The following is a 24,644-nucleotide window of genomic DNA, read 5'->3' as shown; positions in this document are numbered from 1 at the left end:
CACTAAACATAGCATTCCTCCATGGCAGGTTTGCACTTCATCCTGCAATCTCTCACTTTGTCAACTACCAAAGTCTCATACACCATCATCTGTCTATTTTCCTTTGTTTAATGCACACAGAGCACCCCACTCTAATTTCTAGCCCGTCTATACTGATAGTTCAAGAACAGAGAGATCTCTGTTGACTCTGATTGCTGCTTTGTTTCCTGACATTACTATCTCTAAGCCAAATCTCACCTGATTGCAGTAATTTTACAGCAGAGTTTCATGCCATTCGGCATGCACTTATGCATATAAAACAAAACTGCTACCAAAAATGTGTGATTTATACAAACTCGTTGAGTTCTTTAAAGGCTATGTCCTCTCCTATGTATAATCTACATCCAGTACTTTGTGAAGTGTTACAACTGTTTTACAAAATTTTGATGTTTGGTTATGCTGGATTCTTAGCCACATCGGAATTAAGGGAAATGAAACTACAGATGCATCTGCTAGATCTGCTCATACTTTTTCAATGTAGTGGTTAACAGTACCATATACAGACTATAGACACTTTACAAGATCAAACGTAATAACAAATTGGCAGCCATCTTGGCTGGAAACACTGATTGCATGATATTAAGCATTGACAGTCCAATCAACATAGAAACAGAAAATGGGAAGTTATTCTTGCTAGGCTCCACATAGGTCACACTCAGCTTATACATTCTTACTTACTAATGGTTGATGCTTCACCTGTGAGTGAAAAATGCATATGTATCTTACCAGTTATCACATTCTCGTGGAGTGTCAACACTTTACACAAGAGAGAATGAAATCTTTACTTATCTAGCTGAGCCATATACATCCGACCGATGTTATCAGACTCAGGCAAACTGTATAACGTTTTTAACTTCTTACAAAGAATTAATTTATACAAACATGTTTGATTATAAATTCTATTTATATGTAGATACTGTATTGCTTAACTTAACTTTTTTAGATACATATTATCTACAAATTTCTCCCTTTGTGACTATTAATACCTTGTGTAGTGCTCTAACCTTTACTGTTCTTGTGCCAATAAACCTTAAATCAACCAACCAGCTATCTGCATGTTCACAAGAATCTATATTGTAATGATTGCTCTGACAGAATAGACATGGTAGACTGTTGCAAAAATTGGAGAATATGGGTTTGGGTTATAGAATATTAGCATAGATAAGAGGATGGCTGACTGACAGATAGCAAAAAAGTGGTATACTGGTGATGTGAGTCTGCAAGATTTAAGGTAACCAGTAGTGTACCACAAGGTTTAGTGCTTGATCCATTGTTATTCAATCTGTATATTAATGATATTGGGAAGGATTTGACAAGCAACTTAACCATTTGCTGATGATGCAAGGATAGGTAGTGTAATCAGGAATGCTGCTGATATGCAGTACTTACAGAATGATTTGAATAGGCTGGAATTGTGGGCATGGGCAAATGGATGTTAGTTCAATGTCTGTAAATGTAAAGTTATTCACTTAGGTGTGAATTAGATATCCAATGTTGTATTATGTTGGTGGGATTATGCTAGAAGAAACGATGAGGCTAGAAATCTTGAAGTTAGCAAGATCCCTGTAGCAAACATTGCAAATACAACTCAAAAGATAATTGCAATGCTGAAACGAATGTTCACATGTAAAGATAAGGATGCCATTTTGCCTCTTTACAAGGCCTTGATAAGACCTCACTTGAACTATTGTGCGCAGGTCTGGTCTCCTGGTTTCCTTTATGATGCTGACAGTGGGGAGAGTGTTAAAAATGATACTAGATTGTGGAATATTGATTATGAAGCAGATTGAGAATTTGTAGACTGCAGACACTAGCCAACAGGAGAAAGAGGGGTGATATGATTGAGACTTACAAACTTCTGAAAGGGTCATACAGGATTTCAGTTGATGTAATTCTTCATTTTATAGAGGGTGGGGAAGGGACAAGAAGGCATTCTTGGAAGCTGAGAATGAATGCTGCTAAGAAGTGGATGAGGGCTAGATTTTTCTGTCATAGGGTGGTATGTAATTAGAATGGATTGTATGTAGTATGCAGCCTCCTTTGATGAGTCCCTGACTCCCTGAAGGTCTTTCTTAATAATAATATTATTATTATTTTTGCATTTATTCTCATTAAAGACTCCCCTAATTATTTCCTAGCTTTGCATGATTAATAAAATTAAACGCAATATACTAATGCTTCATGAAGAGGACACTTTTCAATGTGTAAACATTACATCACATCTGCATTATTAGTCCAGGTGTGCTGCCACAAATAAATACACCTTTGAGCCATTTGGTAGATGCCACAGCAGGTCAAATTATATCGCTCCAGTGGTTTTAAACTGCCCAGAAGTCAAGGCAGGGTGAGTGCTGAGACAATAGCACTTAGAAATCAGTGGCTGTGATTGGTTGTTGTGCCAACCAATCCAGTTGAATGTTGTCATTTGTCATGAGTCACTGTTTTTGTTTTCTGAGTTTGATCCATTTTAATTGCATGAGGTGTAAACTGACATGTTTAGTACACTGATATAGACAAGTAATTTTCTATAAAAACTTTTTACCCATATTTACAATGGGAAAACGGTATTGACGATCTCCCGAAAGTCCCATTTTCTTCTAGAGCTTTCATGGATTGTATGATTGATTATAGTTGAAGGAGATTGGAACTTATGTACAAATAAGTAAAATGAGTTATTTCAACCTTTCTTTGGTTCAATCTGGAAATATAATAATTTCCCAAGTGATTACTTTTTCCATTTTCTGTGCATATTATGTGGCTACATTTAAAAATCATATCAAAATTCAAATTATCCACGGCTCACTCTTGTATTTGCCAATGATAATCTAATCTCACCACAAAGCATAAACTCTTTTGTGCTTCTCACATAAACGTCATCTGTTAAATATGGCTGTTCATTTGCAATTAAATATGCAATTATTTGTAGGATAACTCCATTAATTTAAAATTACATTAATGGAGTTATCCTACAAATAATTGCATTCAACTAATTAAGATGAGCGCTGGTGCACTATTAAAACTTTCATACATCGATAAAAATGTAATCAAATTAACGTAACTTGTAGCCTCAACACCGCAAGGTAAAAGAGGAGGGAAGGAATAACAAGCACATCAAGTACTATGTATTAGCTAGAGCTGTGGAATAGAGGGACATGCTGTTATTTTTGAACAGGTCATTTTCCAACTTTTGCAGGGGGGGTAGTTAGAATGAAAGAGGAGGAAGAAAAGTCGTTTCATAGAATTCTAACGACTCGGAAGGGGGGGGGGTGGAACCCCCCTTTCGAGTCGTCAGAATTCAAGGAGAACTGGCCTACCAGTCCGGAACGCGGAGGGGTTGGGCGCCAGGGAGCAGAACCCCCTTTCGAGTCATCAAATTCGGAAATTTTTTTCGGAGGGGTTGGGTTCCAGGGAGTGGACCCCCCTTTTGAGTCTTCAAAATTCGAGTCATTAGAATCCAAGGAGAACCGGCTTACCAGTCCGGAACTTGGGGGGATTTGTAGGCATCAGGGGGGGGCATAGCCCCCCTAGTGTGTGTGTGTGTGTGTGTATAAGAGAATCCTTTCATAATAATCCTGATGATATTTTTCAGTGTGAAAATGTAGGATTCTTTCTCAGAATTAGATGAATTAAAAATTGGCTTTTAGTATATTGGATATTTTACAGTTATAGATTTTGAGTGACCATACTTTTGATTATTGTTCAAGCATTTGCTCTGTACACATTCACACAGTAGATTTGGGGCTTCAAGAACATCCATACATTTATGCATCCTTTTTAAGTGTCATTATTCATCCAGTTAATGATTTTAGAGTACACTAAATGAAATGAAGATCACTGAGCAGTGTACTACTCTCTCAGGTTTCGAATGGTTGGAATTATTTCAGAAACTGAGTCTGTTTTTACCAATTTTGATGACAGATTGAATAATTTGAATCAATTTATTCAATCTGTCATTAGGTCAGAAGAATGGCATATACCATTTGGTTCGAAAGTCCTGTTGTCAAATCCTCTAACAACAACTACTCATGTATATAAATAAATGCTTAATTAAGTTATAATTGTCGTTTCCTAATTATGAGCAATTTTTGTATAGCCTTAGTCAATGTTTTCATAAAGTAAGTTTATCTTTAAAAAAAAAGACCAGAAAAAAGGCATATATGAGTTGTTTTTAATTTATCTTAATTTTTTTTTTCTAGTCCTGAACTTCCAAGTTCAACATGCATTAGTGATATACCTCAAGAAGGGAATACAGAAGAAAAGAAGGTGACATTCTTGGATGAGCAAAAACCAGTAGATAATGATGTAGTAGACAGTCCACCATCAACACAATCAGCAGCTGAAAATCCTCAAAATCCTTTGGAGCCTCAGCTTCCTGACAAACAACCAGAACAAACTTCTTCAGAATTAAAAATCAAAGGATTTTCTTGGAAACCAGATCCTACCAGTCTGTTTAATTTGTGCAAGCATAAATCTGGAAAGGAAAGAAAAGATTCTGATGTTACTGAATCTAGTGATGAAGCTTGTTGTACTAAGTTTGCTCTACTAATTCGTAACAAAGCCATAGAACTTGTAACTCGTCCGCCTCTCTCAAAGCCCTTGCCTCCTGTAAAGCCACCAAAACCATCAGCAGAAGCCATTGCTCAAGCCAGGGCAGCACGAGCTGCAAGAGCTGCTGAGGGAAGACCGAGAAGTTTTGGTGATGATATTCCTGTTGGTATAGATGGCATCACCTATATCGATGATGATACAGAATCATCAACAGATTATAAAGATGTAGAAGAAGATATGGTGTTTGTGGAGCCTTCATTTTGTAATGTAATCACAAAAATGACATCAGAATTAAGTGTTGGAGTAGCAGACTATTACAGTGATCATAGCGTTATTAGTGATGTTAGCAGCTACTACACAGCTGACACAGTCACTTTAAAAGATGAAAATTTATCTGACAATACATTAGATTCAGTTAGTCTGGGCAGTGAGGATTCATACATTTTCAGGCCTTGTATTACATCTCATGATAAGAAAGAAATTTTTTCAAAAGGTTCTTCATCAGCCCATGATCAATCAAAGATTCCAATTTCTGAAATTAAAAATTTTTCACCAACAAAGCAGACGACTGAACGTGTACATTCTTCCACAGTTTTTGGTACAGGTTTAAATAAACAGCTACCAAACATTAAGAAAATTCCTCCCCCTATACCTCCTAAACCTGCTGTTTTGTTGAAATCAGTAAAAACTAGTAGTGTAACTAATTCTTCTAAAACAAATTTCAAATTAGATTTAACAAAACCTGTCAGACCATCTTTTCATCGTGAACCACTAGGAATTATGCATAGACCATTAACCATTTCGAGTGTAAAAGAAATAGAAATTGCAGACTCTTCTACAACTAAAAGTTTTGATAAGTCCCCAGAGAGAAAATCAGTATCTGCTGTTAATAGTTTTTATCCTGAAATCATAGAGAAATGTGTTTTAGAGCAAGGAAGTGATTCTATAACAGAAATCAAAGTTGTTACTCCTCCACTTTCACCAATTCAGAAAAAGGTTCCTCCTGAAAGACCTCCACCTCCATTGAAACTAAGAGCAGTAAATCATACAATTCCTGCTCACAGTGAACCAGAAGCATTAAATGCTGTTATTTTCTCATCAGTTGTAGGGATTCCAAGCTTTAATTCTAGTCCAAGGCATTCTCCATTGCTGCCTCATTCTGATTCTCATGTTCATATGGGCAAACCTCCCCGACCCCCACCTCCAGTACATTTTGTTCAACATAATTTTAATGAGCCTTTTGAGAGTGATAAATCATTTACAAGCAATATACAGATTATACCCCCAGTCTCTTCAAATGTGGAGATTTCTCTCTCATCTCCAGAAAAGTCACCTGACCTTTTTTCAAATGTATCACCGCCACAGGTTGCTGAAGTTGATATCAAACATTCTGATAAGTCTAAAGTTTTGCCAGAACTAGATAAATCATCTATGCCTTATGTTAATGCTATGATTACTACTACCACCACTGCCACCATTGTTGTTGATACAACTGCTGCTACAGTTGTTGCTAATGCTGTTACTTCCACAGTTGCTGGTGATACCACCACTGCTATAATTGTTGCAGCTACAACTCCTATTAGTACTGCCACCACAGCTAGTGCTGCTACAGTTTCTGCTATTCCAAGTGATAATCTTGCTATTTCTACAGTTACTGCTGATGCTAATGCTATTATTACTACTACAGTAGAGTTTTCTGAACTAGCCACTAAAACAAGTCCTCTTTCTGTTACTAATACTGTAGACTCATCTAATGCTGATCCTCATCTGTTTAATTTACCCTCACAAATAAGTAATCCGAATATTGATGTTTCTTCTTTGGTACAGCCATCACTTTCTGAAAAACAGCCTTCGTTATTAGAAGATCCAACGTCTTTTTCTTCTGATATGACATCTGTTCCTGAAACTGGACAGAATGTTTGCATTACTGATATAACATCTTCTGATGTTAAGGAATTTCCTGAAGGTAACTTCAAAATACCTATTGCCTCTGAAGAGAACATTTTGGTATCTTCTGGTTTTGTATCAGAAGAACCTCGGCCTCCTCCTCGATCTCTTCATAAAAAACCGAAACCACCTCCTAGAGCACGAAGAAATAGATCTAGAACAGTAGAAATTGTTCCTGTTACATGGAATGAAATCAAAGTTCCACGACGACGTAGCCATTCATTAACAGAGTCAGACATTCATAAAAAGTTAGAAGAACGACAGCTACACCAGTCTGAAAGGCCTGAGGTGAAAGCTTTATATACGTCAGTGCATAAAGAAGGTGGAAGAGGGAAAATAAAACCAGATGAAATAATAGAAGATATATCTATAACAGATGAGAAAATGAAATTTCGACCACTTCCACCCCCACCCCCACCACCTCGGTCTCGTTCTAAAAATAGTTCTTGTTTTGCATCGCGGAACAGATCAAAAAGCACTCCAGTTGAAAATTTGTATAATAAAGATATGAAATTCATTAATACTATGGAGTTGGATGCAAAAGATGAAGAGTTCATTCATGGTGTAAATCTAGAACATACTGGAATAGAAAGGGATTCACCTGAATGTCCTCATTCTGCTGATAGCACGTTGATGAAAATACTTAAAGAAAAAAAGGATGCCCAGCATGTTGATGAAAATGCTAACGTTGCTGAACCTTCCGCTTTAAGTATCACCGAAGAAATCTGTTCTGATCCTAAAGTAACATTGCTACATTCAAATGAAAAGTCGCGAGCTTCTCCACCAAAACCACTGAATTTGTTTTTTAACAAGCACGTACAAGGAGTGATGAATGAGACTAAACCAAAAGAAGGAAAGCCACAAAGTCCTGCCCGTTCTCGTAGATCTAAATCAACTAGCCCAAGTAGAAAATCTCATACAAGTTGGTATGATGAGAGTGATATTTCAGGTGACCTTGCTGATGTTGACACAGCTAGTAGTTCCCAGAAAGAGTCTTTCGAAACACTAGATATAAGACAAATAGAAAAGAAAGTGAATGATGTAAGTCAAAAAGATAAACCAGGTAAGTCAAAAGGAGAATCAAAAAAACAGAGGACCTCCAAGTTTTATTGTGATCCTGATGCAGCTTTTATAACCTCATGTGTGAAGACCCCAGATTTAAAACAAGAAAAAGAAGAAGAGGAACATTCTCCTATACCACTTGAAAAATCAGAGAAGTCAGTCCAGACATCATTAGAAACTATTGAACAGGGTAGTATATCTAGGGAGGACCAATCAGATGATACTGATGAGCTTTTAGATATTGCCCAGAATTTGCAACAGGAATTAAGTCTTATTATTCAGAGACATAAACATTTTGGAGAAGAAGAAACATCAGAAGAAGAATATCAACTACGTAATTATTCTTCAGGTATGAAACCAAAGTTACCAAGAACAAAATGTCATGGTGATCCTTCTTCAAAGAAGGAGAAAAAGCTTTTATCTGGTGCTCAGTCATCAAATTCTGAAATAAGTTTGCATGAAACTTCATCTGAAAGTGAAGCAGAATTTGAGAAAGAGCAGTTAGATAAATTATCAAAAATGACTCCAGAGGAGGCTTTACGGTGGAAGAGACAGAAAAAGATCTTTTACATTGCAAAAGAAATAATGTCATCAGAGGAAGTTTTTGTGGATGTTTTAAAATTGCTTAATGAGGTGAGTCTATATGGATATGTTTAAAAATTACATGCCATGTTTATGTTTGCAATAATTTTTGCATGTAGCATTTTTTAGAATATCATAATTTGTTTTGGGCAGTTTTATACATTGAATGAATTTGTGATATATTAAACATACAGAGACTAGAAAAAGTTTGTAATAAAAGTTTACTGAAGGATGAGATTTTTTTTTTTTTTTTTTTTTTTAGTTGGGGATTGGGTGTATGAGGTCTGGTACAATTATTATTAAGAAACTGGACATTGCCAACCTATTGTTTTCAAAAAAAAAAAAAAAAAAAAAAAAAAAAAAATACACACACACACACACACATACAGTGGTATCTCGCTAATCTGAACCTCTTTAGTCCGAACCCTCCAGTAATCCGAACTGCAGTTTGAAAGAAAAAAAAAAGTTTTATTTATTACATATTATTTTGTGTAGTATTATTTTTATTTAATAATTATTATTTTAACTATTATTATTTATTTTATTATTATTACAGTACAGTATAACTACGGTGATACACAAAAAAGAGGAAATTCTAAACGTGCATAATTTGGTTAAAAATATAAATCCAGATGTTGAAATTTCACAAACAGATGTTACGGAATGGATTACAGGTAGAACCGAAAGTGAATTTGATGAGGCTACAGAATGAATTAGAAGATGATGATGACAATGAAGAACTCGAAGAAAAAAAAGTAAAACATGAAGAGCCAGTTGACAGTTTTAATATGTGTATAGAATGGGCTGAGCAGAATGATACGCCATTCCCCAAAATTTTATTGCTAATGCAGCTCCAAGAAGTATTCAAAAAAAGTTTAGCTTCCAAGAAGCAAAAGAAAATCAGTGAATTTTTTGCAAAGAAATAAAAAAAAAACTTTTTTTTGTATTATTTTGTGAAACTTTTTTTTGTGTGTGTTATGTACAAGAAAGTGATATTTTTTACGCAAATTAAGTTACGTACTGAAGTATGTAATTTTATTAAATCAGAATCCTCAACTATACAGGTACACACAAACTAAATTTATTTTACTAAAATAAACTTGCGTTATTTTAGTAAAAAAACTCTAAGTTTTATATTATATTACAGTATAGTAACTTTTTTTCTATCAGTTACTTCATTTATTTACAGAATTATATCGATGTACCATTAGAATCTGATTATTTTTGTCTTAAACGCTAGTAATTGTTGTCTCTTGGGGGGGAATTCACTAATCCGAATGAGCACGGTTTTTATTATTTCAGATTAGTGAGATATTATTGTATATAATGTTGTAACATAACAAAACAAGACCAAAGTCATTGCATCACTACAGTGCTTTGATCAGTGAACATGAGTTTTTTCATTTGTAAGTATCCTGGTATTAGGAATTAATGAACAATATATATGTGAATGAAGTTTTGCATTAAATTTGACAAAATCCTTAGTATTTTGGGGATAATGCCTTAAGCTACTCAAAGTAATTAGAAGTAATTCAAAAGGTTTAAAGATGGTAGAGCAGTGTTTCCCAACCTGTGGTCTACGGACCCCCCCCCCCCCCCCGGGGGGGGTCCGCGGGGTTGGGAAACACTTTGCTCACAACACCTGTTGTTCATACCTGGCTTAATTGATATGTTTATATTCTTCCGAATATGTCCATTTATAACAGTATTGCATTGTCATAAATGACACATTTAGTGTTGTAAAATTGTAATTTATTACGTCAACTTTATGATATGTAAAATATAAAAAAATTAACCTTGTGAATTAACATTCGTTACAGGGGGTCCACGACATATTAGCATTTGCTACAGGGGTTCCGCGACTTTAAAAAGGTTGGGAAACACTGTGGTAGAGCATTGAAGATGACTCCTTCTGCCCTCTTTTTTTTTTTTTTTTTTTTCTCGATGCAGTTGGAAAAGCTCATTCAGTTCTTTCAACTTGTTTCTGGCTTCAAAGGACATCAATGTCACCCAACACCCTCTGACTTCATTTTGTTCCCTAAACTAAAATCTGCACTTAAAAGAGGAAGTCTTCAAGACATTACTGAAATTAAACAGAATGCAACAGAGTTACTCAAGCCATTCCTTTAGAACAGTTCTAGAGATGCTTCATAGAGTGGGAGCGATGCCAGGAACACTATACTGAGTCGGGGGGGGGGGGGGGGGGGGGGAAGAGTATATAAAATAGCCCATAAACTTTTATAAGTACTTTAAGTAATTTCAGTCTAGAAACTTTTTTCAACAATCATCAATATATCTTTTCTTTTATCTCAGATAGTTTCTTTGGGATGAACATGTATTGCATAACAGTATTGCATTGTCATAAATGACACATTTAGTGTTGTAAAATTGTAATTTATTACGTCAACTTTATGATATGTAAAATATAAAAAAATTAACCTTGTGAATTAACATTCGTTACAGGGGGTCCACGACATATTAGCATTTGCTACAGGGGTTCCGCGACTTTAAAAAGGTTGGGAAACACTGTGGTAGAGCATTGAAGATGACTCCTTCTGCCCTCTTTTTTTTTTTTTTTTTTTTCTCGATGCAGTTGGAAAAGCTCATTCAGTTCTTTCAACTTGTTTCTGGCTTCAAAGGACATCAATGTCACCCAACACCCTCTGACTTCATTTTGTTCCCTAAACTAAAATCTGCACTTAAAAGAGGAAGTCTTCAAGACATTACTGAAATTAAACAGAATGCAACAGAGTTACTCAAGCCATTCCTTTAGAACAGTTCTAGAGATGCTTCATAGAGTGGGAGCGATGCCAGGAACACTATACTGAGTCAGGGGGGGGGGGGAAGAGTATATAAAATAGCCCATAAACTTTTATAAGTACTTTAAGTAATTTCAGTCTAGAAACTTTTTTCAACAATCATCAATATATCTTTTCTTTTATCTCAGATAGTTTCTTTGGGATGAACATGTGCAAATATACTGATAGAAATAACATTCTGTAAGTCAGAGTTCTTTAATTGGGATGTTTCCCCTCCCATACCTGTACTTCTTGTTTTATTTGATATTAAGTATTATTTCCATAAAAATAACTATAGGTTGGATATCTTTTATTTACTAATTTCATTTGAGTTGTTTATGCTTTTGTTGGTACGTTGCCAAGTTTGTTTTGGACTGTTGTTCTCTGAAAGTTTAAATATAATTCACCTTGTAAATAGTCTGCTATGACAGATGAAATTTTGGAATTGTTTTATGAGTCTTTTGAAAAATTGGCTTTTTTTTTATTTGTTGAGTGTTTTCTTAGATTAATTTGTGTGTTATTGTAGTTTTTAGTGGATTTATTTTGTTAGTGCATTTAGTAACATAATTGTAGAAATATTAGTTTTTTAATAGTCTTCAACATGTTACCAAAAACTTACCACAACAAGGCAGTTTCTAAACCACAGTTAACATAGTTATTGGCTAGGAGAAACTTTGTCCCATGGAGCAGAAATGTTGGCAGCAGTGATATTTGATAATATAACTGAGGTAATTTGACATTGGATATATCCCAATTGAAAGTAATTATTAGAAACTTAACCAGAGAAATGGGAAAAAGTGGAGAAATGTTTAAAGAAATTTAAGACAGTATAAGAAAAATGATCTGAACAAGAATAAGCAGGAAAGCACTGAACATGGTAAGAATAATAATAACAAAAAAAAGGTAAGTCATATATGGGGGGGGGCGGATTAAGTAATATGGTATGATGATTCAGTCATAAAATTTGTGCTTGCCAACAGAATCACTTTTTCTATCTTTCTGGAGATGAAAATTAAAGATATGACAAATCTAATAGAAAAGTAGAAATGAAAAGTAAAAGAGATGGTTGTTGTAATTGGAACTAATGATTTAACCTCCCTACCAGCCAATGTGGATGAAATAGTGACACCAAATTGCACTTCTTATCCATGTTATTCAATGGGTTTTACAGCTTCGTATCCAGATTTATCTGGACATCTATAGGCGTCGTGGCCAGTTGGGGGGGGGGGGGGGGTTAAGTAGTGACAAATATAGCATGAGAGAGAATATAAAGATTTGTTGGAAGAAGTAAAAAAAAAAAACTGGAAGAGTAAAAATTGTTAAGCAGGCTATGATAGCATATGATTCAATGTGCAGGCTGTGTAGAAGAAATGGATGCGAGTATGGAGTGTGTTTGTTAGAAGAAAGACTTGTATAAGAGTGACGGCCTACACTTGAATGGATTTGGCATCAGAAGGGTGGAAAAAATTACTCAGAAACTAGATCATCATGGGAGAAATGGTGAGAATGTGTATATGTAAGTTCAGCTGTGATATGCAAATATGATAGTGATTAGAATGGCATGGTTATCTAGCGAAGGGATGGAAATGGTTTTGGTTTTTGAACCATTTGAGTATATCTTGGGAGGGAAAGGAGAAAGTTGTCCAAAAGTGCCAAGCAGATTGTAGATTAAGTATATGAAAAAGGTAGGTGGTAATTTATTATTATCTAGATACAAATGCCAGGAGCATTGGGAACAAAGGGGTTTAGTTTGTTGCTTTATTGAATATGTTGTGGCTGTGGCCTAACCATCATGAATAATTATACAGTCACACCACCATGTTTAAGAACTTGCTTTAATTAAAATAAAATTTGATGTTCTGGCCTTTATATCAAGGTTATCTTCAGGAATACACACACACACACACACACTTGATCACTTTGTTACATACTACAGTGGATTGAGAATAGCTGATGTAGTTTAAGGAGGGTCTTCCATCAGTTGTCCAGCTATGACTCTTAAGCATTCCTTATTAATTAACAGAGGCAAATACCTCTGCCATTTTTTTTCACCATAAACTTTCTTTTTTTTGGGGGGGGGATTGGCTTCTTCTTTAACTTTCTGTGCTTCTAGTTCTAAAAGTAATCGGAGAAAGAATCATCTTAAACTACATCAACAATTATTTGTTCTTTTAGTCCTGTTACTTTGCTATCCACAGTAACACAGGATAACATACTAATGATATCAGATGACTTGAGTCCAGTTAGGGTAGAAATTCATGAAAGCAATAATGGTAATAATGCCTGATGTAGCAGTGAGTTTGAGGCTATCTAGTTGAAATGGAGACTAACAGAATGAAACATATGGTGGGGGTATTGCTACAGATCTGGTGGTTCAGTTGCTGGAGACGATGAAATGCATTGCCAAATTACTTTGATGGATACTAAACAAGTTATTATTATGGATGACTTAAATTAACCAAACATTGATTGGGTAGAAGAGAAATCTCATGATAAGAGTGAAGGAAAATTTGAGTTCTTGTGAGACAACTTTCTCAAGCAGCACGTGAAAGAAAGAACTTGAGATTGAAGAGTGTTAGATTTGATTATATCATCATAAGGGGTCTCAGTTATGAATATGATTATTATCCAACTAACTATATGGGTGTTCCAATTAAGACAGGTTACATGCTGAACTACAGAGCTGGAAATTATGACCAGCTCAGGAGAATACTAACTTTGGTCTCAGTGTATCACTTACTGAATGAGAAAGATATCAGCAATGCATTGGAATCCTTGAAAAAGTGCATAAATGTGGTAGTATATGTATGTATCCGTAAAGTTCAAAGAACAAATAGGGTGGGAGTGAAATGTTGCTTAACCTTGTTAAGCAACAGATCCATAAGATGTGGAAGGAATATTGTGAGAATAAAAGTCAGAGGAATTATGAAATGTATAAAGCACAAGTCAGAAAGTTAAGGGTATTGTGTGGAAAGTTAAATCAGAGTATGAAAGAAATTGTCTATGCGATCTAAAGGCAATTCAAAAGAATTTTATCGTTATGTTATAGGTAAAAGAAAGAAAGAAAGAATGAATGTGGAAGAATAACTTTACTGAATGTGAGGGTGGCTTGTGTGTGTGTGTATCAGAAACTGATGAGATTGTTCAATTAATGAGGGCTCACTTTGTTGAGATATATCAACTAGGTGATTATAATATGGTGCACTGTGCTACTATGTTGGATGAAGAGCATTCTCATGCTCTTCATCCAACATAGTAGCACAGTAACATAGTAACACAAATAAAAGTGCATGAGAATAAGGTTAAAAAGATGTTGCATAATCTGGATAAGGATTCTGCAATAGAGACACAGAATATCAGCACATAAACTAAAGAAATGTTCAGTCAAATTGGCTAGGGCTTTGGCATGTTTGTATAACTGGAGACTCAGTTCAGGAAAGTTACCATAGGACTGAAAATAATGTATGATAGTTCTGTTGTACAAGAGTGGTGCAAAAACTAATGTGTCTAACTGCCAACCTGTCAGTATCTTTGGAGTGGTGGCGAAGATTTTAAAGAAGTAGGTAAGAATGGCTTACAGAAATGGGTTGACAAACAAGCTGTACTCTGCAAGGAACAGCATGGATTTACTAAAGGGATATCATGTTTAGCAATTTGCTCACGTTTTATAACGTTACAGCTGAGTTGGTTAAAGGTAGCAGATACACTGTGATATTGTTTGATTTTGCTATGGCATTTGATAGGATACACGTGAAAGACTTGCATAAACTGGAGAATATAGGTTTGGAATATAAACTTTTGACTTGGATAAATAGATGGTTAACAGGTATCAAAAAGTGACATATGGTGGGTGTGAATCTAAGGATTTAATGTGACCAGTGGTGTTCCCCAAGGATCAGTCCTTTGACCATTGTTCAATCTCTGCATTAATGACATTAGAAGGAACTAACTGGAGATGTTCAGTTCTTTGGTGATGATGCAAAGATAGGAATGGCAATCGGGGATGCTACTGATATCGAACACTTGCAGAAGAATTATTTGAATAGGCTGGAAATTCAGGCATAATAATGGTTGTCAGTTCAGTGTTAGCCACCGTAAAGTTATGCATTTTGGTATGATGAGATTTCAAATGGTATACTATTTTAGCAGGGTTATGTTGCAGTAAACTTATGAAGCTAGGGATCTTGGTGTTACGGTAGATAGGAATTGGAAGTTCAAAGGTCACATAACAAAAATTGCAAATACATCGCAGAGGATAATTGCAATGTTAAAACAAATTTTGACATGTAAGGATACAGAAGTCATTTTGCCTCTTTACAAGGCCTTGATAAAACCACACCTTGACTACTTACTGTGCGCAGATTTGGTCTCTTGGGTTCCAAGGAGATAAAGAAGCTGTGGAAAGGATGCAAAGCACAGTTACAAACATTATATCAGATTAGGTAGATTATGAAGGCAGATTGAGAGTATATGGACTACACTCTGGTTAAGGAGAAAGTGGGGTGATATGATACAGGTCTATAAACGCTTAATAGATGTTACAGGATGTCATCTGGGTCTGGCCACAAGGTGGTGCATGGTGTGTGTGTGTGTGTGTGTGTTGTGTCATTATTAGCACTGCTAGAAAGATCACATGGCAGGAAGGAAATGGAATTTATATGCCCACTGGGCAATAATTACTTGAGACATGGACTTAGTGTGATAGTATTCGCCCTAGTCATAGGATCAGAAAAGCTATCCATAACAAGATGGCCATATTGCCTCTGAGAAAGCGACCATGCAGTCTTGACTTGGGAGATTGTGAAACATGAATAATATTCTATCAAGAAGGGGTATATGTAGAACTACAAGGCAGGTTATTATGACAAGTTTAGGAGGAAGCTTGAAACTGTGCCATGCCATAAAACCCTACAAGGGAAGGATGTTTGTAGTGCATGGGAGATAGTTAAGGAACATCTAGAGGGAGCATTATTAAACTGTATACATAAGGTAAGGAGAATTAATCAGGTAGTAGTAGTTAGATGGATGAATAATATCATTAAACATGAGCTGCAGAAAAAGAAAATGGTGTGGAGGGTATATAAGAAGAAAGGTAACTAGTAAGCTCATTAACAATACAAGGGTCAGGCAAGAATGCTGACCAGCATAGTAATGAAGGCAAAATCAGATTATGAGAAGAAAACAGCCATGCAGGCTAAAGGAAATTGCCTATGTGGCAATTAAAAGGGAGAATGACTCCTGATGGTGGTAAAGTGACAGAAGCAGATAACATAGTTGAGTTACTGAGTGATGGACCACTTTGCAAGGTTTTGTGGTACATGACAGGGCCTCATGTGAGAACAGAGGTGAATAAATTGGAGATTCTTAGGATATTATTCAGAATCTTGTGGGAATGTGAGGGAACTGCCACTGCTCTGACTAGGCTCATTAATTTAGATATCATCTCTGGTAGAATTCAAAGGTAATGAAAAGAGGGCAAAATAATTCCCTTGCAAAGGTAGATCTAAAATTGCAGTAGCAAATTATAGACCAATCAGTATCTCAAGAGTGGTGGTAAAAGTACTGGAAAAATTGGTCAAAAAGAGAATTCAAGAATGGATGGATAAGAACATGAGAGGAAATATGGCTCTGAGAAGCTTGGTTCATGAAATTTATCAACTCTTTATAATAGAGTGACACCTGAATTGGATAAAGGAAATAACTACGCTGATTCTGCTGGATTTTGCAAAGGCATTTGACGGAATACCACATGGAACTCTGTTGCACAAATAAGAACAAATGGAGATAGATATGTCACTGGTTATATAAATAAGAGGGTGGCTGCTGGACAGATATCAAAAAGTTCTATATGGAGTAGCAGAACCATGCGAAACAGGTGCCTGGTGGCGTTCCGCAAGGTTCAGTGCTAGGACCACTACTGTTTAAAAATGATATAGGCAATAATCTGAAAGGAAATATTCAATTGTTTGCTGATGTAAATTTAGGTAGTACTGCTGTATTTACTCGAATATAACTCGCACATTTTTCCTCAAAATTAAAGTTAAAAAATCATGGTGCAAGATATATGTGTGGATTTTTGGAAACTAAAGTTTTTCAGGAAAAACCTAAATTAACATTTATAATTAAATCCTCGGTATTCATTGACTTACACTACCCTGACTTATGCGAATCCGGAGTTATGTGGTTTCTTATATGTATGTATTCCCATCACACCTCACCACTAGTCGTATCTTTCCAGCGCCGGCTGCATTCGCCAGTGTCGCACATGCTGTGAACAAGCACTGACATGTTTCGCGCAGTCTCCATTCATACACGATTTTTATAGTCTACAAACCTTGCGATGTTTAATGTTATGTTCTTGATAAAAATTTTATCACATAAAAAATAATAATGTCGCCCAAAAGAAGCAAGTCCAATTTTTCTACAGCTAGCAAGAAAAGAAAAACATTCAAAGAAAAGAAAAAACGTTCATACACATGCCGTTCGTTTGCAAGTCTGAATGAAGCTATGAGGCAAAATGAGCAACTGTCTGTTAAAGAGTTTTGGAAACGGTTTAATGTTTTGGATGCTGTAAGGATTATCGGATTAGCGAAGAGTTTCCGATATATCGGAAACTCTTCGCTACTGAAGAGACCGAAACCTCAGATCCAGTTTTATCAAATGACAATAGCAAAATTAACAGAAGGTCTCAGCTTAATTAAGAAAGGTTTACAGATTTTGGAGGACATAGATTCTAACGAGGAACGAATTGTAGTCACAAGGCAAGGAATAAAAAAAATCACTGGCTTGCTATGAAGAAATTTTGCGTGACAAGAAAAAGACGTTATGCCGTCAGATGAATCTATTAGATTTTATGAAATTATCGACATCGAAATAACTTTTTTTTATGTACGAAAAACTACAATTATGATTATATTTCTTAAAAAATATAGGTGTTTTTGTAAACCTTTGGTCCCAATTGTATGTTTGTATATATAAATTACATGCAAAATTATACCCCAAGTTACGCGAATTCGACTTACGCGCTTTTCGTTGGTCCCACCTGCCGCGTAACTTTGGGGTATCACTGTATACAATTTTAATTGCTCACATTGAGCCTCGGCAGCTCAGTCGGTATAGACGAAGCTGCTTGGTCAGGAAAGACCAGAGTTCAATTCCCGTCCAAGACGTGATGAACTTTTTTTTTTTTAATGTTGGGCCTATACACGAGAGGTTGGTCGATCAACCTATAGTACTGATAAAAAGGTTATTTTTGATCACAAGAACTATAGGAGAGATTGACTTCTATTTGGGTTTATATAGCTCAAATTTATTTCAAACTAAGTTAGAAAATACCGACAAGTTTCACCAACTTTAGCTGTTTGGCTTTGTCAGGGTAAAAAATAGATGTAAGACAACTTAAACGCTACAACTGTTACACTAAAACTATAAATGAAGGAAGAACCGAATACAATTGTATTTTTACAAAAAGCAGAAGAAGGCATACATCACACGCATTGAGCGTATATGATCTCACTTGTTGTTATGTACGAACGTTCTGTAATTGGCAGCAAGATTTAATTCTGGCATGTTTAAAGATCTTATGAGGGTCTTCCAAAGCTCAGGCAGAATTAATCCTTTGTTTCTTTTAAGTTTTGCTTTGTTTTGAACGGATAACTGTTATGGCTTCTTTTATAATTCAGGAGCAGAAATCCTCCTCCTCTGAGTAGGGCATGGAGCTTTTGTCCCATTCTATGGTATGTTTTGTCCTGGAGAAATGAAAAGCTAACGCCGATTTGTCTTCTCTATTATTGTTTATGTCTCCTACGTGTTCCTTTTTTCTGATTTCAAAACTTCTAGAGATCTGATCAATATAGTTTAAGCCGCACGAACAGGGGATGTTGTTAACTCTGGCATATTTTAAAAAAGGATGACTGTCTTTTGGAGATCTTAAGAATTTGCGGATGGTCTTTGAAGGTTTGAAAATCTTTCATAGGTTGTTGCAGTAATAAGAATATCATCAGCAAATCTTAGGATATTTAATTCCATTAATATTGACTCCTTTATTGGACCATTCTAAATTACACGTCATATGTTCCAGTGTTAATTGTGAAGAGTTGGAGAGAAATGGTGTTTCCTTGATTATGTGAAACTTTTCAGTTATTTCATCAAGAATGATATTTGATGTAGCATTTCCATAAATATATTTTATTATGTTAATAAAATTGTTTTTCAGTGCCATAATCTCTAAGAGCTTCTATTATTGATGATGTTTTTATGCAATCCAAAGCGTTTTTAAAATCTATGATGACCATGTGAAGAGGAAGGTTGTATTTGTTATATTTTTCAATAAGCAGGTTTATTAATTGAATATGATCTATTATACTGAAGTTCTTTCTGAAACCAACTTGTTCAGTGGGTTATATTCAGTCAAGTCTTGTTTCTAATCTATTAGTTATAATTCTAGTAAAAAGCTTATAAATGTGGGATAACAAACTAATAGGTCTGTAGTTTTAATTATATTATAAAAGATATATATTTGTTCAGATAATTTAATTTAATCAGCATAATTATTAGAATATTTTTAACATTATAATTCTTGTATATGTTTGCATGTGTGTAGTTATAATTTTAAAAAAATTACATAAATGTTTGATGTGATAATTAATATTTATCAGGACTTCAGGTCAGCAGTTAACAATGCCAGTGAAGAAAAAGGAAGTCCTATATTACCAGATGATGTTCTAAATCAGATTTTAAACCACCTGCCACAACTTCAAAAATTAAATGAAAATCTTTTAATGGAACTGAAGGAAAGGATAAAAAATTGGTAAGATTTTTTCTTGTATTTTTATTTATTATTTTTTTATTTTATTTTTCAAAATATTCTTAATACACTAGGAGCATTTCTTTTGCCATTTTTCATGGTTATTACTCATCCATGTTGGTATGTATAAATCGTAACAAGGAAAGTCATGTATGACTACCATCTGATAATAATTCATTTCAAAATTCACTGAATTTAGTTTACTTTTTCTTCATTCATTCATTCTCTAGTCATTGTTTAGCATAACTTTTATTCGATTCAGTTCATTTCCTATCAGTGTTCACATTGAATGGTAATAATTTTCTGCTTTTGCAGTACTAATTGTACTATATAATCATAAACTATTCAAGTATAAAATTATTATTTTGTACTATTTTGTAAAAATGTAAATATAATAATGATATAAAGTTATTCAGATCTGCAGGTTGGTATATTTATAATTTAGAATTTTGAGATTTAGCTAGGACTGTGGAACAAATTGTTATTATTATTATATGGTATCTTCATGGAGTCCATAGACTTATCGTGGGCAATCCACAATAACATATACACACAAAACCTATCATACCTCTCCTTAAACTCATACTGTCATGGCTCTGAAAAATAATTCTAACATTCCATTGCACTTGTTTAGCAATCTCCATGCAAAAGATCTAGTCAGCACATCCTTACTAACCACACTCTTACACAACTAACACTGATGACCCCTAGTTCTCTATTTGTCATATATTGAAAAATTTCCTTTCTGCCAATTTTATAAAACCCTTTCAGTATCTTATAAGTTTTTAGCATATCCCGTCTTTTTTTTTTTTTTCCTATCAACTAAATTTTACAACTAAACTAATCCTCATAGGGAGCAGTTCTCAACCTATTACCAATTTGGTCAACTCATCTCTGAATCCTCTCTACCACCTCCCATTCCCTGAGAAGTACATTGAACCAAATCTGTGCACAGTAGTCAAGATGCAGCTGAATCATAGTCTTATAAATAGGGATAATAACTTCCCTATCTTTATTACTAACATCCAAGTAATACTTTGATTACTTTTGCAATATGTCCTCTGAACTTCAACTCTCTGTGCACTGTTATCCCTAGCCTTCAATTCCTGCAATTTAGTACCATCGATATGATACACAGTATGAAACTTTTTCAATTCGAAGTGCATAACTTTATATTTGGTATCATTAAATTGATAATCGTTATCCTTTTGCCCACATTGGCAGTTTATTTAAATCATCCTGCAGGAGATAGATATCTACATCACCTTTATCAACTATTGCCCTTCCCAGTTTTCGATCATCAGCAAACAACTGAGTGTTCCCCCTTAAAACTTTCTATATATCCTTGATATTCAAATTAAAGAATAATGGTCCTAGTACAGAAATCCTGAGGAACTCCACTAGTCATCCTCATTCTCCTGGATTCCACTCCACCATACAGTACTCTGGTGCCTGTCGGTGAGGCCTTCTCATCCATGCTTCTAGCTTCATATCCATTCCCATTTGCTCCAGCTTTTGTAATAGCTTTCCATGTGATATTCTTTCAGACTTTGCAAAGTCCAGCAGTATCATGGTGTAGCTAATTCCTTCATCTCCAGTTCTGCTGTCACTTTATTATAAAATGTTAATAAAACTATCGTTTACAAAGCCATTCTGCCCACTGTAGAGTATCATATCCTTATCCATCCACTGTTGGATTTTACCTTCACTCAACTTTTCCAATACTTTAACAATCACTTATGATATATTAATTGGTCTGTAGTTTGCTGCTTCTGTCTTGGAGCTACCTTTATGTAAAGGAACGATCTTACCCTCATTCCACTCCCTTGGAACCTTTCCAGAGCTGAGATAGATTGATCAACTTCATCAGAGGCAATGCATTTCTCTTGCACATTTGCATAGTACAGGCTGACATGCCATCCAGTCCCATTGCTCTATTTACACTGAACACCTGTTCATCTACCTCAATTTTGACATATCTGTAACATCAAAAACTGCAAATCTCCACCTTTATAATATACCTTGGCAAAATAATTACTCAGCAACTTGACTTTTTTGTCACCTGCTTGTCATCAGCATTGACCTTTCATGGTCATTTTTTCTCTTACTTCCTACATAAGAAAAAACCTTTTAGATTTACTTTGGTCTTAGCTAATTTTCTTTCATAATCTGATTTGGTCTTTCTTACCATGCTAGTCATCCTTCTTGCTTGCACTTAGTATTGTTCATGAGTATTCTAATCACCTTTTCTTTATATTCCCTCCATAATGTTTACTTCTTTTTTTTTTTTTCAGCTTTTGCTTTAATATTTCTACCCATTTACTTAACTTAATCCTCACTTGGTTTATTCTCCTGTCCTTTGGGTAGGCAGTCTGATACTGCTTCTCTCATACAATCTATGCCCACTTCCCATGCACTGCTGACATTCTTTCCTTGCTCCAAGATGCCTCTGGAGTTTGGCATAATTACCAGCTTTATAGTTCAACATTAACCTTTTTTTGACAGGGAATTTCACATGTTTAGCATCTTCCCAGAAGAAGACTGCATGGTCACCCTTCCTAATTGGAGGCAGAGTGTATACCTTGGTTGGATATACTCTATCTTCTGATGCTATTGCCAGATCCAGCACTCTCAAACCCCTGCCTTTCTATAACATGTTTCAGGTAATTATCATTTAGGAACTGTATAAATTCCACCTCCATCTTGCCATGCCCCCTTTCCTCCTCCTCTCCCCCCCCTCCTCTAATCAATGTCCCTATAGTTGAAGTTTTCCCATAGTAATTGTTCAGCTTGTATTCATTGTGCTAATTTGCCGATACATGACATCTACATCTTCCAAATTTTCCCCCTTAATTATATTGTGTAGATTTGTATAATAGTGCTTTTGTATGATAGCCAGACTGGATATAATTATTGTACTGTGGTGTTGTAGTTATAAAAGTTTTCATTTTGGTTGTTCTTTTCATTAACATGAATGTGCCAATTAACATTACAAAAATGGCTGCACTAGTAGCAAAGAAGCTTATGCCAGCAGTGCAGAAGGTCTCAACTTGGAGATTGAGTTTTTCCCTGGACTTTTCACAGTGGATAAGATGTGACAGTTGTTGTATGTATGCATTCAAAATGCTGAAAATTTAAAGAGTGTTAGATGAATGACAAAAAGGAACATATTATGTTATCTAAGAAGTGTGATGAAAGGCTAGGGCATTCCACAAATGAGAACAGTGTTATGAGGAATAATCAAATAATGGATGGAAGTGCTTGCAATGGTAATAATAGAAGTGATGTCAAATGAAAATGAAGAGTCAGGTTAAATGTACGGAAGAGGAAATTGAATGTTTAAAGAAGAGCATAACTAATGTAAATGACAAGGAGGTTAAGAAGAAGCAAGGATCATTTAATGATTGGTGACTCAATCATTAAAGGTGTGGTAAAAAATAAAATGCACAAGACATGTTTTACAAATGACACAATAAAAGGAATATCAGATCTTTTGTATAGAAGGAAGGAACAGGAGTCAGTGGTAGTGGTGGGCACAAATAACTTCAATAATAAGACAAAGACTGTGGAAAGGGATTTGAAGTTGCTGCAGGAAGTGAAGATAATAGTGTTATTGGGAAAGTGGTTAGTTTGTTACCCAGATATGACAGTAGTGAAGTGAGAAGGAGAGCAGTGATACTGAATGACAAGGTGGCACTGAGTGCTCAATTTATGAATATATGGAATGAATTTAAACCGAAGTTAGAATATTCAAAGCTGATGTGATGCATTTGAATGGCTTTGGTGTTGGTCATTTGGAACGATTGTTCTTTAATAAGAGTGCACTTGGTTCATATAAAATTAGTACCGCTAAGAGTCAGACAGAGAGATTGAGAAGCAGGTTGTGGAAGGACGGGGAAAGGGATGGATACAAAGGTGAGGAAGTGATTATAGCAAAGTGATGCAGTGCAAAATGTGGGGATGATACGAATATAATTAAAAATCAGAGTCAGGATCAGGGAAAATGGAGAATGTTCAGAATGGAGAGAGAGAGTAAAGAGTGATTGTGTTGATGGGATGGCCTCAAAGAGTGGAGGATTGTTATGCTTGTATACTAATATGCGGAGTATCAGAAATAAAGGGGCTGAGTCTGTAGCATTGATTGAATCAGTATTCCCAAAGATAATTGGCCATAAGTAAAAGTAGGTTGACTGAAAATGATATGCTGTCAGGACTTGAAATGGTAAGATATAGAATTTTCTGAAAGGATAGGAAGATGAAGAGAAGAGGAGAGAGTATTGTTAATGGTAGCAGAAGAGTTGTGTCCTTCAACAGTCGAAGTGGAAAATAGTAGTACATGTGAAGATTTTGAAGCTGTTTGATGCGAAGTTCAAATCAATAGAACAGTATATCTAATAGGAGGCTGTTATAGTCCAAGGAATGTGGAGGATATTGATTGTGAAATGTTCAGACAAATTAGTTGGGCAAGTAAAAGGAAGATGATCCTAATGGGAGATTTTAATTATAGGAATGTGGATTGGAAAGAAGAGATAATGTATAGTAATAAGGAGAGTGCATATGTTGAGTTTCTGCAGGATAACTATCTAAAGCAGCATGTGATGGAAGCAACATTAGTATATCTGTGTTAGATTTGATGATATCCTCACAGGATGTGGTTGTGAATGAGTTATCAACACTGCCACTTGTTGGTGAAAGTGATCATTGAATTGGTTTGGAAGGTAGTCAAATAGGAAATAATTATCAAGAACATCTATATGTGGAACTATAAGGCAGAAGATCTGTAGTCAACTAGCATCAATACATTGGGTTGATGAATTTTGTAGGCAAGATGCTGATGGTGCATGTGAAATGATAAGGTTGTA

At 35.3% G+C, this 24,644-nt stretch overlaps 1 protein-coding gene across 3 annotated transcripts in view; it reads left to right on the top strand.

Annotated features, from left to right (window-relative positions):
* LOC150108891 (uncharacterized) overlaps window positions 1–24,644 on the top strand; it is a 461,422-nt gene that overhangs the window by 194,518 nt on the left and 242,260 nt on the right. For all 3 annotated transcript variants that reach the window (XM_090410738.1, XM_090410720.1, XM_090410728.1), the window contains 2 exons: window positions 4,236–8,229; window positions 19,634–19,785. In XM_090410738.1, coding sequence (XP_090266864.1) covers window positions 4,236–8,229; window positions 19,634–19,785 — 4,146 coding nt within the window. The remainder of the gene's footprint in view (window positions 1–4,235; window positions 8,230–19,633; window positions 19,786–24,644) is intronic.

Source organism: Typopeltis vanoorti, chromosome 2, assembly GCF_054136105.1.
Source record: "Typopeltis vanoorti isolate ZY-2024b chromosome 2, IOZ_Tvanoo_1.0, whole genome shotgun sequence".
NCBI classification, from domain to species: domain Eukaryota; kingdom Metazoa; phylum Arthropoda; class Arachnida; order Uropygi; family Thelyphonidae; genus Typopeltis; species Typopeltis vanoorti.
This window is presented reverse-complemented; position numbering and strand designations above follow the sequence as displayed.